Source organism: Mercenaria mercenaria, chromosome 11, assembly GCF_021730395.1.
Source record: "Mercenaria mercenaria strain notata chromosome 11, MADL_Memer_1, whole genome shotgun sequence".
Lineage (NCBI taxonomy): Eukaryota > Metazoa > Mollusca > Bivalvia > Venerida > Veneridae > Mercenaria > Mercenaria mercenaria.
In genome coordinates this window covers 7,656,635-7,678,346 of record NC_069371.1, presented here as the reverse complement: position 1 = coordinate 7,678,346, position 21,712 = coordinate 7,656,635, and the positions used below count along the sequence as shown (strand labels likewise).

At 35.1% G+C, this 21,712-nt stretch overlaps 1 protein-coding gene across 2 annotated transcripts; it reads left to right on the top strand.

The window, feature by feature from the left end:
- Positions 1-965: 965 nt before the first annotated feature.
- LOC123531484 (solute carrier family 28 member 3-like) lies at positions 966-21,193 on the top strand. 2 transcript variants are annotated; one of them, XM_045312491.2, is made up of 12 exons: positions 966-1,070; positions 1,260-1,750; positions 2,571-2,715; positions 3,463-3,538; positions 5,169-5,284; positions 6,730-6,891; positions 9,070-9,195; positions 9,995-10,302; positions 10,587-10,758; positions 17,256-17,516; positions 17,948-18,128; positions 18,643-21,193. In XM_045312491.2, exons 2-12 carry the CDS (start codon positions 1,326-1,328, stop codon positions 18,654-18,656), a joined length of 1,986 nt encoding a protein of 661 aa, XP_045168426.2. In that variant the 5' UTR covers positions 966-1,070; positions 1,260-1,325; the 3' UTR covers positions 18,657-21,193. The 2 variants fall into 2 exon arrangements, with proteins under 2 accessions (XP_045168426.2, XP_045168425.2); XM_045312490.2 differs by having other exon boundaries at positions 966-1,074.
- Positions 21,194-21,712: the final 519 nt, after the last annotated feature.

Genomic DNA, 21,712 nt, shown 5'->3' with positions numbered 1-21,712 from the left:
TCCCGAAGGACCAGAAAATATAACAACACTGAGATGAAGTCGGGGCGACTTTTTACGGCCGCCACACAGCACTAAACACTCGTTGTTGTGAAGTAAATAAAATCTGGAAAGTAGATCCCTCGGAAACACCGAGAACAAAGCAAACAGTGAAAATTGCAGACTCGGTTTGATTGAGTCTGTTCATGAGCAGTAATGGAAAATGCAACACTACCCAAGCCCCCTAAACTGCATATCACAGAAACTGCCAAAAGACAAAATTAAAAAGCAAGCACCAAATCCAAGTGGTGATTAAACAATACCCAAAGCTTTTTAAGCGGGAGTATTGGAACAACCCAGGCCGAAATTTCGAGCTGAAAAATTAAATAGTACACTAACACAACATAAATGCCATGCTGAACGATCTGAAAGGATCGAAATATAACAGCGTTGATTGGAGACTTTTTACGGCCACCACAAGGCACAAACAACGTCTTACTGATGACTTCCTTTAGACTGGTATTAAAGATATTAGATAAATGCATCATTGATACCTGACAAATACCTGCTAAATTACATCGTAATGACGGGATGAATTATCATCCTTTCTAGTGTTTCTTCCTTGGGAGCGGTAGGGGATGGACTTCACATTGACATATTTATAGTTCATGCTATTATTTGCAGAAGAACCCTGATGCCTTTCCTGGCATTATATGATGCTTACACGTGCACCTGGGTGGAACCGTCGACATCTGCTTAAACTGAAAAACTTTTTGTGATGTTTAAGTTCCGTTCTAAATGTGAAGTACTACCTGTAGCTTGCTGACGCATATACTAAACCTTTACAAATGAAAAAGGTCATCAAAAGTTCAAAAAGTAGCTGTTTCCTTGATGACACATATACATTGATAAAACATCAATGCATATTTACAGATAGTATGGAAAGAGGAACCAATCAATTAATACATTTTGCCTATGATAATACGTTCCTTCACAAGCCTAGTATTTATGAAGCAATCAGATCGTTGGTTTCTCAATTGACGTTGTTCAACAGAAAGTGTTTTATAGACTTGAACTTGGATTTATTTTAATACGTTAGTAAGTTCATATTCACAAGCCTTGTACATATAAAGAAAATAAATGTCAGGTATATCTTAATAGTTTGATATGTCATGAATTGTCCAAGGGAATGTAAAAGACACATACTTCACGCTAGGATTAATACGTTCATTCAAAACCCTAGTTTTCCTTGTGTAAATAAATCTCATATATATATCTTACAGGTTTGATATCTCATGGATTGTTTTTGTTCGAGGAAATTCGGGATTTAACTTTCTTCTAGATTTAAAATGAAGTCTTATAAGGTAACGGAAGGAAACAACAGGAGTATGGATTCAAATGGTTTTGCAACGTCTCATGGAAGAAAACCAAGTGACTGTGAGAAAGAGATTATAAGTAACAATAAAAATGACTCGAAGATTGACAAGATCACAAATATTCTTAATGACTTATTTCGGGAAAATAAACAACGATTCAAAACAGTGAGAAATATTTTCTTCTTGGTCCTTTACCTTGCCTACTATGGTTACGCGATGTATTGCAATTTTGGAGATGAGCCTTCTATTCGTCTGACAGTGTTCACGGTATTTGGACTTTTATGCATAAGCTGGAAGCAGCTGAGAAATTTCGAATGTTTCAGGACGGCATGGAAAATATTTTGTAGAAGTGTATACACACTCTATTCAGTGGGCAGGCGACCGAAAATTATCCAGTGGTATGTTTCATAAAATATTTTGCAGCGTAAAGTCACTTTGAAATTTTACCATGTTCAGAGTTTAGACAAAAATCGATATACAGTCAAACTTGTCTATAAAGACCACCCTTGGGAGAGCCAAAATGTAGTCTTTATTGAGAGGTGGTCTTTATTCAAAGGTTAAAATACGCTGTAAATGCTAAAATGGGAAACAAAACATGTGGTCTTTAGAGCCAGGTGGTCTCTGTTCAGAGGTGGTCTTTAACACAGGTTTGACTGTATATATTATCATATCTTATCTGTATTTAAAATGACATAAAAAGGATTTAATTTCTACATTCAGTAACACTTTAAATTGTGTTCAGGTACATGCAATCTGTTATATGTAAATAAGGTTTTATAATAGTGTGTACCTATATGTTGCAGTCATTTGATTCTGTTAAAATGTCATTGCCACACATCGAATACTCTATGTATATTCTGCATAGTGTCAAACAACGATACTACTAAATTTCAGGTTACTGCTCCTTGGCACACAACATTATATTAATCTTCAAGTTTCAGCAGCTTGTCAAAAGCATTGCGTTTTGGTGTATTGATGTTTGCAAGCAACAATGTTATTTATCTACAGTTTTGTTTCCACTCTGACATGCAGATTTGTAAGCATATATATGTTTCTTAACCTTGAGAGAAACAACAACGTTAGTTGGAATGTTTGATTTCCGATAGTTTAAGAAAACGTTGCTTACATTTACAGGTGTCTGAACATTGTCAGACAACATAAATTATTATTCTTATGTTTTTTTTTATATTTATAAACAACGTATTTTTATACTTTCAGGAGTCTGTACTTTGTCTGGAGTGCTCTATTTCTAGTTTATGTCATAGTAAATGTCGCTTTGAAAGACACGAGGAATTTGATTCCGCTGGTTGGCATTGCTGTATTCATACTTCTTATGATCCTGCTTTCCAACAACCGCAGAAGAGTATGTTGCGTTCCTTGTTGTGAAGACCACTCATAACACAAATTTACACATAACGTCTTTGAGATTAATAATAAATTGCACGTCAGACTCGGACAAATATCTTGACCGCGATATTTATTACATACGATACGTTGTCCTACGCAGTTAATAGAAAGGCTTTAGCGGAAATTGGCAATAAATTACAGTCTTTTGAAATATGACGTCATGAAATTTATTCAATGTATTTTTTTGTTGTTGTTTTTTTAATGACGCTTAAACTAACACTAGATGGGTTGCACTTTTCATTTCGTTTGATAAGCATACTCAAACCGAGTGACGTATGATTTTGCTTGATAAACTAAACCAAATGATTCATCCTTTTACTTGTAATTAGACACATGTCGTGGTTATGAAAACATTTGCTCTACAAATGATGAAATCGGATAGCAAATAGACTGTCATCGGTAAAACGATGTTTTCTGTGTAATACACATTTTTACCTCAACAAGGGTTCGTTTTACGGTGTTGATCATAGCATCTTAAGTACAAATAAGTAAACGCTTGACAACCTTACATTCTTTCTAATTGAGTATGCAGGTTCACAGTTTACCGGAACTTACACAATTATCTGTTACCTTCAGATTGACTTACGTCAACTTTAAATCTGTATGAGGCCTTTCAATAACTGCCACATTCTTAATAATTTGTTTCTACAGCTTTTTAGTTAACAAATAGGAAGTAAGAATAACAAACTACGTGTATTTTCAGATAAACTGGCACTGTGTATTCTATGGTACAATCCTGCAATGCCTGTTTGGACTTTTCGTATTGAAAACTACTGCAGGTACAATATTTTTTATTGATCTAAGAGCGTAGAAGTTTTACAGCTTACATGTTACGTTATCATTTCTTGAGATATCGTGTAAAGTGCAAGTAAAATATATGTATATCTCAAATTACTTTTGAAACCATAAAAAGGTATTATGTTCTCTTAAAAGTTATTTCCAAATGTTAGGAAACAATGCTCTTTATAATAAAATGTTAATGAGCTTTCCTAGAAACGCCTTCTTTCCTAGAAACGCCTTCAGAGTAAAGAGTTAATCCCATATCTCCAAGACTAGAACACAAACATGGCTTATTACAATCAACATGTGTGATAGACAGTACGGCGCATATTTAAGCTAAAAAGCATCTAGAACGACAGATAATGCTTAATTTTATTAACAGTTTGTGGATAGACAAACTAGTAGTAATTGAAACTAGTGAATAAGACATTGTTTACACCAAAGAGAATTTCTGCCAATACATTAATTCAATGCATTTCGTTTCTAATAGTTATTCACACCCTTTGTGTTAATAAAGGGAATAACTGAAAGTAAAATGTTAACTAATTATAATTGCATTTCCTTTGATTGTTTTTGTTTTCTCTTACACAAAAACGTTGTAGTTGTTATAATATATATCTAAGTTTACAGGGAAAAATCAAGTACGCGTTAAAAGCTAATATGGAGATAATCATATTAGGAGGTTGATAACTGTATTTTGTTGGGTTCAACGTTGCAATGACACATTATTGGTCATGCAGGACCTTTCCACCTTTGGTGGTAGAGGAAGACCGCAGCTGCCACCCCGTGCATTATTTCATCACGGGCGGGCACCCGAATAAAACCACCAACTGGATGGCTTCCTCACATGAAGAATTCAACGCCCCGAGTGAGGCTCGAACCCACATCGGCAAGGGGCAAGCGATTTTGTCATTGACCTTAGCCACTCGGCAACGGAGGTCCCCAAGTACTATGATTTTATCAAGTAATAAATGAGCAAATCAAAAGCTTTACAGATGTACTGACAGTCATTGGAATATATGATCAGGAAAGGCAAAAATGCAACAACTACACGACTTGAGTTCTGTTAAAAGATTGAATGAATTGCAATGTTAACTGAATAGAATATTTACCGCCATTTATGATAGATAGAAGAATGAATCGTTCCCAAATTTAAAAATCGCTTGAACGCCAATAAAGTGTTCTCAAATTTCTCTTGTGTTTTTTTCAATATTGTATTTCAAAGAAATGACCTACATCCAATGTAAATATATTTTAACACAAATTTGTCGTATAGTTCTAGCAAGCTAACTACCTAGTTTACTATTTAAGGTATTCCAATAAAGAATTGCTTGAAAAGCTTATTGATGGTTAAATTAAACTATAACTATTTACTTAAGGAAACTAAATATCTGTATCTTAATCTCATATATTAAAAATAGCATGTCCAAACAGTTGCTTTGGCAGGAACATCTTACTCTTTTTGTAATGAGTCCATGTCAACATTTCTGTGTCAGATTAAGTGTGAATAAGCCTTTTTAACGTGCATCATTTTTCTAGTGTTTGTTGTTAAGCCGTGTATTTTCTAATTTCAATGCTTTGTATATAAAACTGCTAGTTAGTAGCTCAATTTCAGTCTCATTATTTCAGGAACGACAACTCTGATGTGGTTCTCAGATCGTTTGATAGAATTCATAAGCTATTCGGATGTGGGCTCCGCGTTTGTTTTTGGGCAGAAATATTTGGATCATGTATTCGCAATGCAGGTACAATTTAAACACATGTAAAACATTCTTTTCCGTATAATGTTTTGTAAAACATAATGTACACCCCGGTCTAGTGTTTAAGAACTTGAGGTAAAAGATGCTTATCCCACTTTGAGTCTGGAATTGAAACAAAATATATTTAAAAGATATGGCCTGGTACTGAAATACCAGTTAGTTAAAAATCATGACTGATTATCTACCTGCCTTATGCCTGGCACAACATGATAGGATTCGGGAAACGTATGCAAGGATAAGGTTACCATAAGTCAACATGAGTGGTCCTTTAAAACACTTCAGTGAAAACTTTTTGTAACTTTTAGACAAGATCGTAAAATTGGGTCATATCCGGCCACTGTTGTTATAACTATTTAACTACGTTTTTCTTTAGCTAGAAAAGCGCTGCTGAAGTGCCGAGTCTGTTATTACTCTTCTTTGTTACATTCTTTGCTTTTAAAGGATCTTTTTTACAAATGTTATTGATAGCATCACGTACAGTAAACTGTTTAGCGTCTGTAGAGAACTCCTCGGTACCGGCAGGACGTTTCCGTTAATCTGGGTTATGTTATAAGATATTGCAAATAAATCCGTTATTGAATAACGAACTGATTTGATAACGAACTGGTTGAACGTGCACTGAATTTCAGTTTTAAAAGTTTAATAAATTAAATGAGGTTGTGCATATGAATTATCTATTAGTTTTTTCTGTAATAAAACTGGAGTAAAATATTAAAATTTTACGCCGTCTGAACTTGGCAAATTTCTAATGTATTCAAAGCGCATAGCTTATAATTGTACGCCTTGCAGCTTTCGAAAGGGACGATGTGCCGAGATTTATAACACAGCAGGCGTTATTTCTCTTGCATAATTTATTACTAGACGTCATTGATATAATTTATACCTATGTGAAACCTACAACAGTTATATACCCCATTAAAAATTACGCTATAAATTCTAATATCTGCTCTCATGTAACAGTGGTCGCGTTTATAGGAAATTTTGTAAATAAACTAATCATTATCGACACGTATTAGCATACGATGGAAAAACAATATTAAATAAAGCGTATGACGATCGGGTTAACTTTTAACAGATATTATTTTAGTGTATTTTTGACATTTGGACATGAAAATGTGTACCCTATATTTGATAATACGCTATGCTTTTTACAAAGAACAATGAATTCTTGTAATATGAAATTGTGCCGCATTACCTAAACTTCGAAATCGTTTTGTCTGTCTTCTGAATAAACGTTCAAAGGTACTGTATCCATATTATCTTAACCGCAGACAACCACTGACAACTAGGTCTTATGAAGTGATATAGTGACCTTTACATCTCCAGCTACAGCAAAAGCTGTAGAACAGTTGCTGCTCTTGATTTTATTTGCAGTTGCACAAGTATATCACTTCAATGAATGTCTTTTGATCAATTGTTCATTTTTTCAGGTGATTCCCTCCATTATCGTGTTTGTTGCTGTTATTCAAGTGCTTATATATGTTGGAGCAGTTCAGTTTATTGTGAAGCTCGTAGGTTATCCATTGGCGTATATACTTGACGTGTCTGCACCTGAGGCAATGAATGCTTTTGCAAATATTTTGCTTGGAGGGGTAAGATTGTTTTATCAGTCATTCTTTTTTGATGGTTTATAATAATTATTTCTAGGTGTGGTAAGTGTGCTTCATAAGTAATTATTACTCGAGTGTTTAAATGTAATTTCTACAAGAGGTTAGAGCGTTTTATTTATCTTAGTCATTTAATTGTTTGAAGCTTGTTTTCTAGAAAGTCCGCTGTTTTATATCTTCCTTTTTGTCAACGTTCTTCGTACTACATTATAAGAGTTATACGTACAGATAATTTAGTAGAAAATATATTACGTTGATGACTATTACATCAGCTAAGAGGAAAGCAAACTGAGATGCATACACTTCCCAAGTGACACGAGTTCTCTCCACTACTAAACAATATAAAAGTCATAAATTGCGTTTATCAAACGCTTGAAATATATCGATGCACGTTCTGAAATATTGGTCGAAACACTTAATCGGTACACGGTATTCTAGGGAGTTTTACTAAATTTAAATGCAATTTCATGAAATTCAATATAATTACAGATATTTTGATAAAATGGCTTCAAATCCTCAAAAATAAATTATATTGCCATCAGACTGTTACAAACATAATTTTATTTTATATTTGTTGTGTTGAAATTCTAGCATTTTTCGGCTAAGGGTCATATTTTCTGTAAAATGTGCAATGTGTGTTTTCAATGAAATAAGCATAGGCATTTAATGTATGTCAATTACAAAATGTTTTGAAACAATAAATAAACTTTTACAATGTAGATTATTAGTTTTATTAACATCTTTAAAAGTAACTGAAAAGCAAAAGAAAAAAATGTGGAACAAACCTTTGGGTCACACACACTTAAGTTCTTTTCACCCGAGTATCCATGATAACTGATCCATTGATCATAGCCTTTTGTTTGCTTTTTATACATCTATTGTTATACTGTATTGACACATGCAGTACACATGTACAATACTGACCGGGTATTATAGTGATAGTTATATAATATATACATGCAATTTTTATGACTGGGGCCTGCTTGGCCGAGTGGTTAAGATCGCTGACTTCAAAACACTCGCCCCTCATCGATGTGGGTTCAAGCCTCACACGGGGCGTTGAATTGTTCATGTGAGGAAGCCATCCAGCTGGCTTACGGAATGTCGATGATTCTACCCAGGTGCCTGCTCGTGATGAAGTAATGCACGGAGGGGTCTTCCGCCATCAAAGCTGGAAAGTCACCATATGACCTGTGATTATAACAAAAACAGATAAATGTGATAAGTGTTAATCCAATACGAAATAATTAAACAACATGTAATGGTAGAACACCGAATGGCCCAGTATATCAATGGCACAGAACCTATCTAGCTAGTATTGACATTAATGTGGATGTAACTTCAATATTATGCATTTGCAATTTATACAGAAAAAGATAAAGGTTAGATAGTTCTGCCAGTTGCATCGGGGTTGGGGTAAGTGTTGACGACGTCGATGTCGGGGTTACTTCTGTGGGTGTCGATGTTAGTAATTGTGACGTCGGGGTATTAATTGTGACGTCGGGGTGTTTTGACATTTTGTTCGACATATATACTAGTGTTTTCTATTTTTGAATGTTTTACAAAAACGAATAAAACTATCGAATGTAAGAGTTAGGAAACAATGCAATAATTGTGAAAAAATATTTTATGTAACAATAATGTACTCACATCCTGTAGGTAGTTTTTTTTTCAATTTTGAACACGTTTCACCCTGTGGCCAAACCATACTTTTGCAACACACATAGATAATAATTATTTACAAAGGCGTGTAAAATATTTTGTTGCGTCACTGGGGAGAAGGAAGATTAAAACTGAAAAATGATTACTGTTTACATTTCAATAGAAATGGGAATGAGAAATGTCAATAAAGTCATGTTTTTTGTTTACAAAATTGTACAAATTATTAGAATACATCCAGAAATGATCTTTTACTATGTTTCGTATGCTCCTTCAGAAGTCTGGCCCTAGCTCAGCTTAATGGATAGGCAATCTAAATATAAAAATGTCCGATGTCTTTTGTTTTCAAGGCAATATGTAGAAATTGGTTTAAAGGATAAAAAGACATAAAAACGAAAGTTTGCTAGTTCGTGATATATATCACTATTCTTTTTTTTCTTTACTTAGTGAAATATATTTCAAACTTACACTTAAACAATCAAATAGCCTCTATGTTACTTCCAGGCAGAGTCAGGTGCAACGATGTATGAGTATCTCTTCACGATGCCAACATCAAGGCTTTTTGCTATTTGTGTGGGTGGTCTTGCTTCGTGTGCCGGCTCAAACCTAATACAGTATATGGCGTTCGGAGTGAGTATTTGTTATTTCGATTTATATGACGCCTGAATGTTTTGTTCTTGACTGTAATATTTATTTTTTCTCCATTGCAAAAAATATATCGTTTAAGTTTATACCTTCTCAGAAAATGCAATTGCATTTAAATACAAAACACTGTATTATTTACACATTTTCCAACATAAAATCTCAGTTTAAGTGAACAATTCTCTGACAATTGCTTTAGATCACCAGCGCCCAATGTGCGCACTGTTATTTAATATGATTATTAACTGCCCTTCGTTCGTCGGTCTGTCCGTCCGTCAGCATTGTGATAGAAAGACATCTTGCCTATGTCTATTGAAATTGGTGGAACTTGAGATAGATGTCCTTTGGTAGGTCTTTTTCAACGTTGTTCAAAAAGTTTCGCTTGAGGCGACCAGGGCTAAAAATAGAAAAAATGTTCAATTAGCATCTCCTCCTAAACCGCTGTTATGAATTTGAAATAACTTCACAGAAATGTTCCATGGGTGATCCTATAAAGAACGTTAAAGGTCATACTGTGTGTGAGTATGATTTCATTTTAAACTTTGAAAACTGTTTCTATTGATGCGAAGTTCTGCTGAGCGATTAAGGACCCCTTTGTTATGTCAGTGAAGGCTAGCAGTATTCTTTTATGAAATATTTTAGGTCAGTTTAAATAAGGGGTGTTGGACGTTTCATTACCTCTCATAAACTTATTCAGTCATATCGACTTTGCTGTTTTTCTTGCTTGCGTTCCGTGTTTCAAGGGTATCTTCTTAAATATTTTATTCAGTTGATATTGTATTATCAGGTGCCGCTAAAATACCTGTTGGCTGCGTCGGCTATGTCAGCACCTGCAGCATTAGTATGTGCTAAAATCGTCTACCCCGATACTGGGGAAGAAGACCTTCAAGAAAATACACCAGAAATGGCACTTGATACGACAGAAAGAAACAAATATAGAGTGTCTGTTTTATCAGATGAAAGTCCGAAAGATATATTTTCAAATACCATTACCGAACAAAGCCCCGAAAATATTAAAGAAGCTGTACTATTAAATGAAATGGAGGATAAGTATAGACAATCTGAAAAGGAAAATGGGACGGAAGGAAAACGAAGGTAAAATACTAATTTAAAAGCTTTTTAGTGGTCTAAATTCTTTCTTTATTTAAATCGAATTGGTTTTATTTCTAACATCTAGTCAGGTCAGTATTTTGATATATTCAGAGCGGCATTGCAAAAGACAAAATATTTTCGAATAAATTCAATTAAGACCTACGTTCTTGCCGGTACATGATGAATCGGAGCATGCGTATATTATTAATTTAAGGATATATTGATATAAAACATTCACATAAGTTCTCTGCACATCTTAAAGGTGCTTCGTTTTTATTCATTTTTAGATTTGTTGCACCGAAAAGTGTAGGTGAAGCACTAGTAGTTGGTACAACAAATGGACTTAAACTCTCAGCAAGTATAATAGGGTTACTGATTGTTAGCCTTGCTGTCATAGAAATGCTGAATAAAACTGTGGAATGGTTTGGTGACAGAGTCAACGTTCACATTACATTAAATGTAAGATTTGGAATATTTCGTATGTTATAATAGCAATTTTAGCAAGGACTTTTTGCAGTAATACAGGTATTGGTAAGTATGTTAACGCTTGACACTATATCAATTATCAATATTTTAAGATTATATTGCCTGGTCGGACATTTTTAAAATCTGTTAGATTGATTGAAATAGGACACAGCGTAAACATCTTAAAGCACAATGCATGCTTTTGGCTTTCAAAATTGGCCTATCTACAATTAATCGCTACATTTTCGTAATTAATGATGCGATAACTACTGTTGTGTGAGGCCAAGTGACTCAGATGCTTTACTTTTTAATCCTCCTTCAGAGTGAGGAAGTAGTTCTTAGTCCCTAGGTTTGCCTAGTCGAGCCCTTAAACATTATGTCCTTCCTGCTCTTACTTCAGATTATTGAGCACATTGATGTACTGAAAAATAAACCAAAGATAAACATCGAACATGGAAAGCCACGTTCCAAAAATGCAACCTCCCGAAACCGCAACTCGCAAAACGCCAACCTTGGATTTATCCTTTTTAAATGTTTTGTCACTAATATTAAAGATTATCTCATAGCGGAAAGATGTTACTGACACTAGTATATTACCTAGTAACTAGTTTAAAATAGCACAAATGTAGAGTTGGCATACCACCAACGCGTTTAATCCCATGTCTCAGTTTCCTTTACATAGGTTGCTGACCTTTCAAAGGCTTTGCTGCTTTTTGTCCCTGTGGTTTTACCATTGACCATTCCAATGTGGTGCTCCACTGTGTTCCTTTATTTGTTTTGTCCGTGTGTGTTTACCATGCGCGCGTGTGTATGTGCGAATGTGTGTTGGATTTACGTTTGGGGACGCTGCGGTTTTTAGAACGTGGCTTTCCCTGTTGGAATATTCATCCTTGTGTTTATATGTTGTGTATACTGTCTTGTATATTGCTGCAATCAATTTCCTTTACAACCCAGTCACCGCTCCATTTTATGCACTGTCATTTTTGTTACTCCATTTTTATACATTTCATATAATTAAGTTTTATTAGTTGGTAATATCTCGTCTCCATATGTTTCCCATATAATTTCTATTAATGTTTGGTTGAAGTACTTTGCAAGGTATGGATTTGGCTGTGGTTTCTGTGCTAAATGCGTCCAGAGAGTCTACTTTATCTTTACTTTTTTGATGATATGAAACTGTAACGGAAAATATTGTAGACGGGTTGCTTAGTAAATCCAACAAGTACATTATAAAAATAAGCAAAATACAGACAAATTGGGATGGGATGGTAAGGGATAAATAAAAAGGTCGGAGGTTGGAAGAAGATGGAACAAGAATGTATTTTCAATAGGGAAAGACACGTTCCTTAATTGCAGTATTCCTACAATGCCACCGACGCGCACGTACAAAAGACAAATACACATAAACACACTACTAACAAACACAGGCAAATAAACAGACAAGTAAGACAAAAACACTATGTGGCACCGCCCATGACACACGCACAGATATACATTCACAAACACATAAAAACAACAGTCGGACACCGTCTAAGGTCGGCTGGCGGATAAAATTATGGTGGGCACGATAATTTACTCATGGTAAAAGGAGAGAGGCAGCAAATGCAAGGAAGCGTAAATGCAAGAGAAAGGGATGGGATTGGGTTAATAGGGGTAGGAAGGAGAAAGAGGAAAGAAACTCTAACAACAAACAAGACAACATAGACAAGATATGTAAATGAAAACACTCCCTGCTGAGAAAATCTCTAACATTAGTAACAAAATACCAGACCATATAAAGTAAAACATAAAAATAGGGTCACTCTAAGGTACATGAATAATTACACCAATGTACTCAACAGCTTGTTTTAAGGGCACCACGAAGCAAGCTCCACTCCCTGTCCGTTTTATGTAGGATTTAAGAGAAACGCATCAAGGAGACTTACACCTTTTTAGTCATCGCACTATCAAATAGGAAAGCGTAGTGATTAACTGTAGAGGGGGTTAATCACCAAGCATGCACTGTCCTAAAAGGTTTTCACATTGTATCCTCTTTTGATATTTTTTGGTAATTTTTGACACACTATCAATTGCAGCCTGAGACCGAAAAGTAGCTGTAACCAAAAGAATCGGTGATTTAATCAAGTTTAAAAACTTTCAGTTTGGTGATATCAGCTGTTTTCAAAGGGAAGTAAATAAAAGTATATAAATCTTCCATGTGTTATTTTCAATGTTGTGTAAATATCAGGGGGCCTGATGGTCTAGTGATAACACACTTGACTGTCAATCCGGAGGTCCGGGGTCCAAGCCTTGGAAATTTCATAGATGCTCCTGAGTGTCTCCCACCTAAATAAGAGGCAAGTACTTGTTTTTCCCCGAAAGACGGATTTTTGTGTATCGGCGTTATACCAAGGACGCGTTAAAGAACCAGATTCTCTATTCGCAATGAGCTATGATATGTTAGCTTGACAGGCCTGTATCTAAAATACGATTTCCCTTTCTTTGTTCGTGGGCGGTATCTCACTCTGTCCCTCTGGTCAGATCGCACTGTCTATACTAGTAGAGGAAAGACTTCGCTATGTAAAATAGAACAAATGGAAACTCCACAGCGCGCTCAAAGCGCCTTTGAACGTGCTTATCATGTAAATGGTGTTATATAAATATGGTATTATTCTGTCTGTTAATTTCTACATTTCCGGAACAAATCCGACAAATTTCTTTCTAGATATAAATTATTTTACGGGAATTTATTCAATTTTTAAATCAGTACATCAAGCATGTTTTAATTTAGCATCGGTTTTTTGATGAATTAGTAAATATACTATACTTTTGAAGTTATACATTATCTGCTTCCTCAGCAAATATCGGACAAACACCATAACATACAATATACTTCTCTTTTTGGTAGAGTGCTTTTTTCAGATAACCACTAACATTTACCGAAACAGATACTTTGAATCTATATCAGTTAACAATATCATCTTGAATTCTTCCATGTTCAGTAAGCATTTCAGTGAGAATTTCATAACGTTATGCAGCAAGAAATAAAATGAACTGGAACTTTATTTTGTGTGCGTCTTTCTAACGTCACAAAACGTCTGACGTCATTTTCGTTTACGCTTGTTTGTTTCCCGCGCTGAGATTGAAATTTGTTGCAAAATGCATATCACAACGTAATTAGGTGTAAAATAAAAAGAAAATTTGTTTTGTTTTTCGTGAATATAGAATATATCTCACCTCAAAGTAAGAAAATTTTCGCATTTTCTTTCTTTTTATATATACACCGACTTCAAATCACTTGCCCTTCATTGATGTTCGAGCCTCATTCAAGGCTTTGAATTCTTCATGTGAGGAAAAAAACAAAGAAGAATATCCAACAGGGAAAGCCACGTTCCAAAAACGCAGCCTCCCCAAAGGCACGCACGAACAACACTCGCACCACACACACACACACACACACACACACACACACACAAAATAAAGACACATGGACAAAACAAACAAACACAGGAACACCGTGGGGCACCGAGTTGGAACGGTTAGTGGCAAAATAACCACTGGGGAGTTTAAACCAGTTTATGGTGCACCTCACCTCACTCTTACCCCCACCATGTTCCAAAGTCACAAGATAGTGTAAAAAAGTTATCCCCGCTAGATAAAACGCTAGCATACGTAAAGGCAACAGAAGGCATGTAATGTAAAACACAAAAATGCTCTTGAATATATATATATGGGAAAGTCAACTGTTCTGAATATAGTTATATCCCTTAATGCAAATTATCTATATATATATTCAACGTATCCTCGAGATCCAGTTAACTTTCAGAGAGAGAAAATATAGCTTCTCTGGTCCCAATCAGTTAAAAAGACTTAAATGTCACTACTGATTTGTGAGACTTGAAAACAGAGATTTGAGTGTATATATATATGCAAATGTTGAACCAGTACGAATGTGTAGTACAATTCGGGCTCGTATATAAAGCAGCATCGAAACTAATCTTATTGGGTTAGTGGACTTGTTGTGGCATGTGCGTGTTCGTTTGTACTGCTAGGCGCTTTGCCGTAATTGTTCTGGTATATTGTGGTGTTGATTTAGTTCGTATAAATTCTATCTACTATATAATAATTTATAATGCGAACTTGTATCCTAGCGGATCTCACGTATGGGAAAGTCAACTGTTGTGAATATAATTATATCCCTTAATGCAAATTATCTATATATATATTCAACGTATCCTCGAGATCCAGTTAACTTTCAGAGAGAGAGAAAATATAGCTTCTCTGGTCCCAGTCAGTTAAAAAGACTAAAATGTCACTACTGATTTGTGAGACTTGAAAACAGAGATTTGAGTATATATATGCAAATGTTGAACCAGTACGAATGTGTAGTACAATTCGGGCTCGTATATAAAGCAGCATCGAAACTAATCTTATTGGGTTAGTGGACTTGCTGTGGCATGTGCGTGTTCGTTTGTACTGCTAGGCGCTTTGCCGTAATTGTTCTGGTATATTGTGGTGGTGATATAGTTCGTATAAATTCTATCTACTATATAATAATTTATAATGCGAACTTGTATCCTAGCGGATCTCACGTATGGGAAAGTCAACTGTTGTGAATATAATTATATCCCTTAATGCAAATTATCTATATATATATTCAACGTATCCTCGAGATCCAGTTAACTTTCAGAGAGAGAGAAAATATAGCTTCTCTGGTCCCAGTCAGTTAAAAAGACTAAAATGTCACTACTGATTTGTGAGACTTGAAAACAGAGATTTGAGTATATATATGCAAATGTTGAACCAGTACGAATGTGTAGTACAATTCGGGTTCGTATATAAAGCAGCATCGAAACTAATCTTATTGGGTTAGTGGACTTGCTGTGGCATGTGCGTGTTCGTTTGTACTGCTAGGCGCTTTGCCGTAATTGTTCTGGTATATTGTGGTGGTGATATAGTTCGTATAAATTCTATCTACTATATAATAATTTATAATGCGAACTTGTATCCTAGCGGATCTCACGTATGGGAAAGTCAACTGTTGTGAATATAATTATATCCCTTAATGCAAATTATCTATATATATATTCAACGTATCCTCGAGATCCAGTTAACTTTCAGAGAGACAAAATATAGCTTCTCTGGTCCCAGTCAGTTAAAAAGACTAAAATGTCACTACTGATTTGTGAGACTTGAAAACAGAGATTTGAGTATATATATGCAAATGTTGAACCAGTACGAATGTGTAGTACAATTCGGGCTCGTATATAAAGCAGCATCGAAACTAATCTTATTGGGTTAGTGGACTTGCTGTGGCATGTGCGTGTTCGTTTTACTGCTAGGCGCTTTGCCGTAATTGTTCTGGTATATTGTGGTGGTGATTTAGTTCGTATAAATTCTATCTACTATATATATATATATGTATGTATATATATAATGCAATCCTTAAGAGCCTAAAACGCATGTACTCAGTGCCTTTGCAGAAGACAGAGCAACAAGGGAAACACCCTTAAGGGCCCGACGAAACAGGCCAGAAGACGGAAATCATAATAGCTCAGTCCTGGTGGGATTTAAGAACTACTACCACCTGTTCCGTCAGACACAATGAAAGAGGAAAGCGTAGCGTCCAACTGTAAAAGGGCTGAACACCAAACATGCGGTGTGTCTCAAAACAGTTGGGTCATAATCTCTTTTCATAAAACGTTTAATGACTTTACCAATTACAATTGGAAAATTGCCATGACCCAAAATCTTACGAAGTTTGTAAACCACATCTCCATAAAAATCGGGTTTTGATAAACCTTCTCGCAGAAGTGTCTTAAAATTGCTATTGTATTTTAAAATTAAATCTGAATTACGATAGTAAAATTTGGAAAGGTATCCCTGTTGTAGAAGCTTATTTGTAATATATAAGTTTCGTTGATTGATATCCTCAACATGACTACACGCTCTTGCAAACCGAATTAACTGAGAAATACATATCCCATAAGATGTAGCCTGGGGTACAGGGGTACCATCCAGCTGGTTAATGGAAGGTCGGTGGTTCTACCCAGGTGCCTGCTCGTGATGAAATAATGCAAGGAGGGGCGCCAACAAAGGTGACCGCGAAATACATCCACTTTCAACATAGATACACACCGTTCAGATGAGGGGAACAGAGCAATAGAAAGCCCTCCGAAATCACCGAAAATGGTAATTAGAATAAGCATGTCCAGCAACTGTAGCAGAGCTCTTTGTAATTAATCAGCCGCGTTTTTTCAGTGCCTTTTGTATTACACCTATACGTGAAACCATCTGTCATGGGATGAACTTTTACTAGATTTTAATTTGGATGAAAATAATCAAGAGCATCTCAGAAATTAACGTATCTTGACCTAGATTCGAACTGACTGATTAGACTGACTATTAATCGTGTTACAACTAAAGCACCAAACACATGCTTGGAAGGCAACGAAGCAAACTGATAGAAGACATGATGTGATAAAGTTTAATCTTAACGTTGTATTTTTCAGCTAATTTTGTCTTATCTGTTTTACCCATTGGTGTATATAATGGGAGTTGAAAGCGAAGACTGCTTACGAGCTGGTGAATTCCTCGGGCTGCGTACATTATCCAGTCCTGTCATTCCGTACATTTACCTTGGACGGCTTATCTACAATCGACAGCGTTTAGACGCTTACACAGCGGCGTTCAATGAAACATTTACTTATGATAGACAAAGCGATATTTTCCTTCCAAACTGGAACATGACTTTGACTGGAGGCATTTTCTCGGTTTGATATTTTTTCAATCTATTGATTTAAAATTGATCACTTTCATTAAATTATTTTATTCGGAATTAAACATTTTGTATTTAGTTTGATAGTTAATTTCTTCTATGTATGGTTCTTGTTTTCTTAAACTATTACTTATCTGATTATCAAAATGTTTTAACAGCAGTAAAGATCTTCGTTCCTCCAGAAATGTTAGGGATTTTTAGTATAAAATCCAACTGTTAGATAACAAAACAACAAAGATTTTATAATTCTGTTATTTTAGTCAAGGGTTTAAATGAGTTCATCAATGGAATAATTTATGGTATACCTGTAACAAGACAAATAGCTCTGTACGTTTTATTATTGATACTTTATTATGTTGTCAATATTTTATTATCATATATCATAAAATTAAGACTTTCATTAATGTGTGTATTTGTTATCGTCAGGAGAGGTCAGAGGTCATAGTGACGTATGCTTTGTGTGGTTTTGCATCAATTCCGACAGTTGGAATAACATTCGGTCTTGTTACGGCATTTGTCCCTCACCGACTTCCGGAGATAACCAAGCTCGGATTTAGATTACTTGTGACTGGAACAGTGGCTAGTTATCTCACTGCATGTGTAGCAGGTTAGTAATCTAATTAATTTTAGTATTTCTTTTTATCATGATGAATAATATTGCGATAACGCATTGAAATACAACGATTTATTGTAAACATGAAATATCACTCATAAAAGTTCTTATCACTGTTAGAATTAAGTACAAGGATGCGATAGGAAAAGTTGGGCTCTAAGAAAAGAATGTCTCGGAGGCAGACTACAAATGTTCTTTCATCGTTAGCTATAAAAATTGTACTGCATCTAATGTACTAAATCGAAACAAACTTTTTCATCATATTTTACACATTATCTATAACAATTTATATAATCTATACTATATCAGATAGTATGAATGGTACAATAAAAATAACCAACCAAAGTTATAGACTAAAAAAACTACTGCACCGATTTGGGGGATTCTGTGTGGTGTATAACCTTCTCCGTAGCGTTTGCTGTGCTTCTAGTTATTCTTCCTTTACATTTCTGTCTAGGGTCTTTGACACTAAGCTTTCACTGACCAATAATTGTTACTATCTTTACAGGTTTATTGTCCTAGACGGTATATTGTCTACACGAAGGAGACCTCTGTATGTTTCAATACTTACTGTTAAACCCCATAGGCGTAACTACATATTACAATAACAGCTTATGCACAAAAATCTCTAAATGAACAGAAATAGATTACGCTAACAGTCTGTAACATTTACCATGTTAATACAGAAGTTTTATTCTAATATATTAGATAAAACAAAATATATAATGTTCTATTAATATTCGAGACGACCATCAAGAATGTTGTAGTATGTATGAAAATTATACAAAAAAGGAAAAAGAGGAAAAGATTCTTCTGATTCATGTAAAATTGTAGTGTTGAATTACTGACTGAAATGAATCAGCTGAAACTATAAAGTAGACATTAATATACATAAATCTGGTACTTTTAATTGTTTGTTCAGCAAAACGAACCTATTGAACAGACTTTTCTTGTTTTAATATGTTCAAATTGGTAGGTCAAGTATACAATGTACTATTACTTAATGCAATATTTGAAGTTTTAGTGTATATATGGAACAAAAAAAGCACGTGTAACAAACATCTTCCCCATTAACATTTTTATTGTATTATACCAGTTTAAATTATGTACATATACTGTGACCTAATGATCAACTCATTCGCCAAGAAAACTGCAGGTCAAATGTTCGAGTTCTACTGGATTCATTCCGATGTGGCCGTAGGCTTATCCAAGAATAGTTATCAGGTATCGTCCTGCTTTTTTCATGGTATTAGAAAGAAAAGGCAAGGTTGCCTCGTAATCCAAACATGGCTGGTCCATTTAAAAAGCGGGACACCAAAACATACACGCATTTTCCCTTTAATCCTTACACTAATTTTATATTTTGAATGCAATGAGAGAGCAAGAGAAATGATACTGTTTAAGAGACATATTATTCAACTTTTTTAAATACTTTTGTTCAATGCATTTACACAGCTATCGAGTTGTGTTGCGTACATTTGAATGCAACAAGAGCTGTCACTATTTGTGACAAATGCCCCCGAAGCATGCCCAAGAATGCTAGAGTTGTCTGTGCAAAAAATTACACATCATTTCGTGATATTGACCTTGACCCGAGAGACCTGTGTCATAAGCTTGACACACCTTCTCAATATGGTTAACATTTGTATCAAATTATTTTCAAATCCCTTGATAATTGGCAGTTATGGACCAGACAAAACACCTTTGACTTCTAAGTGTGACCTTAAATTTGGAGCTAGGGGTCTGGTCTTGCATATTACATGTCGTCTTGATATAGAGAACATTTATGCCAAATGATTTTAAGATCCCTTCATCAATGGCAGCGTTATGGACTGGACAAGAAACAGACTATGTTAACCTTTAACCTCTAAGTGTGACCTTGACCTTAGAGCTAGGTCTCAGGATCTTGCGCATGACACATTGCCTTGTTATGGGGAACATTTATGCCAAGTTATTTTAAAATCGCTTCATCAATGGCAGAGTTATGGACCGGACACGAAACAATAGACCCTGTCAAACTTTGACTTCTAAATGTGACCTTAACCTTGAAGCTAGGGGTCTGGGTCTTGTGCATGACACGCCGTCTCGTTATGGTGAACATTTATGCCAAGGTATTTTAAAATCCCTATATTGATGGCAAACCAGAATGACGCACGCACGGGCGGTCAGTGAGATTATAAAAAAATAGAAAAAGTGAAAACTCAACAGGTCACTCAACACGACAAAAACGAAAAATGTTGAAGGCTTGGTTTGGTTCAGCCTGTCCGTTAACGGTAGTGGAAATGCATGCTACCGGTCACGCCCTCTAGCTTCGGGTTGAGAAGAACTCAACACTTACACATGCTACAAGTACAAAAACAAGTTGGATTCATCCGCAGATGTGTTCATACGGTGGTACACATGGAACCTTCAGTGATACACTAGTGGGTAATTCCACGAAAAGCGGCGCTTAAAAATGGGTTTGAAAGACTCAGTTCACAGTTTCTTGAAATCAAAAGAAACATACAGGATTTTTTACTCCAAATATGGTTTAACTCTGAATATTTTTCAATTCTTTTCTGCACAAGAACATCTCTCTGCTATGCTGTTCATAATATACGAAATTTATTTTAGGCCACTTATGGACTTTTCTAACTATGTCATTTTGACTTCAGTTGCAATCTTCATTCTGCTTTTGTGCCAATGGGATGTCATACATACCGTTGAACATTAGAGTTTATCAAACATACAGTTCTAACCAGTGTTTTGCATTTTCATGTAACGGATCATTGATTTTTTCCATAAATGAAATGAATTGTAAAGAAAAAGAATATCAGCAAGTTATTTAACTTGTTTTCGACTCCAATTTCAGGAAAATGTGGCAAATGGTTTGTTTTTATGTTATATATCATTCATAAGTGTACATGAACATTACTATGCAGAATAAGTTCGTCTCCGATTTGTTTCCCTACTATATTTATATATGTTATATTATTGACCTGCCTGTTTGACATTTTATTCTGTAATTGCAATTGCTTTGTAATTAGACATCATTTTAACATTAAAACATTTTAATAAGCCTCATGTTATTTTTGTCTGTATTAACATAAGACACTGCACAAATAATAAGGGCCAAGACTAAGAATCAATCCGCATTTCGCCCTGATTTACAGTGTTATAGACGAGAATGGTTCCGGTTGTAGGGGGTTAACAAGTGATAGAAGTAGTCGATATCACTTCCCGTTATAATCTGCCAAATATATCAAATGTTACTACGAGTTGAGACTTAACCCGTGAAAGAAATTTCCGTAAACCATGCATATTTGTATAAACTGCAATTTGTGTTATCATTTAGAAAGTCTTAACAGATGTCTCACAGAAAGAAAAACGCGAAAATTGGATTGTTGAACATAAAGAACCCCCCATCAATTTGTAAAATGGGAATTCTTGGTTTTGTTGATTTGCCAAATCAAACGCAAAAACAAAAATGGATGATCTTTACTTTTAAAGAATTTAATCTAAACTTGTCAAAAAAGGCAAGACAAACTGTATGGATGTTTGTTTTGAACGACTGGTCAAAAAAGCTGCAACAGAGCAGT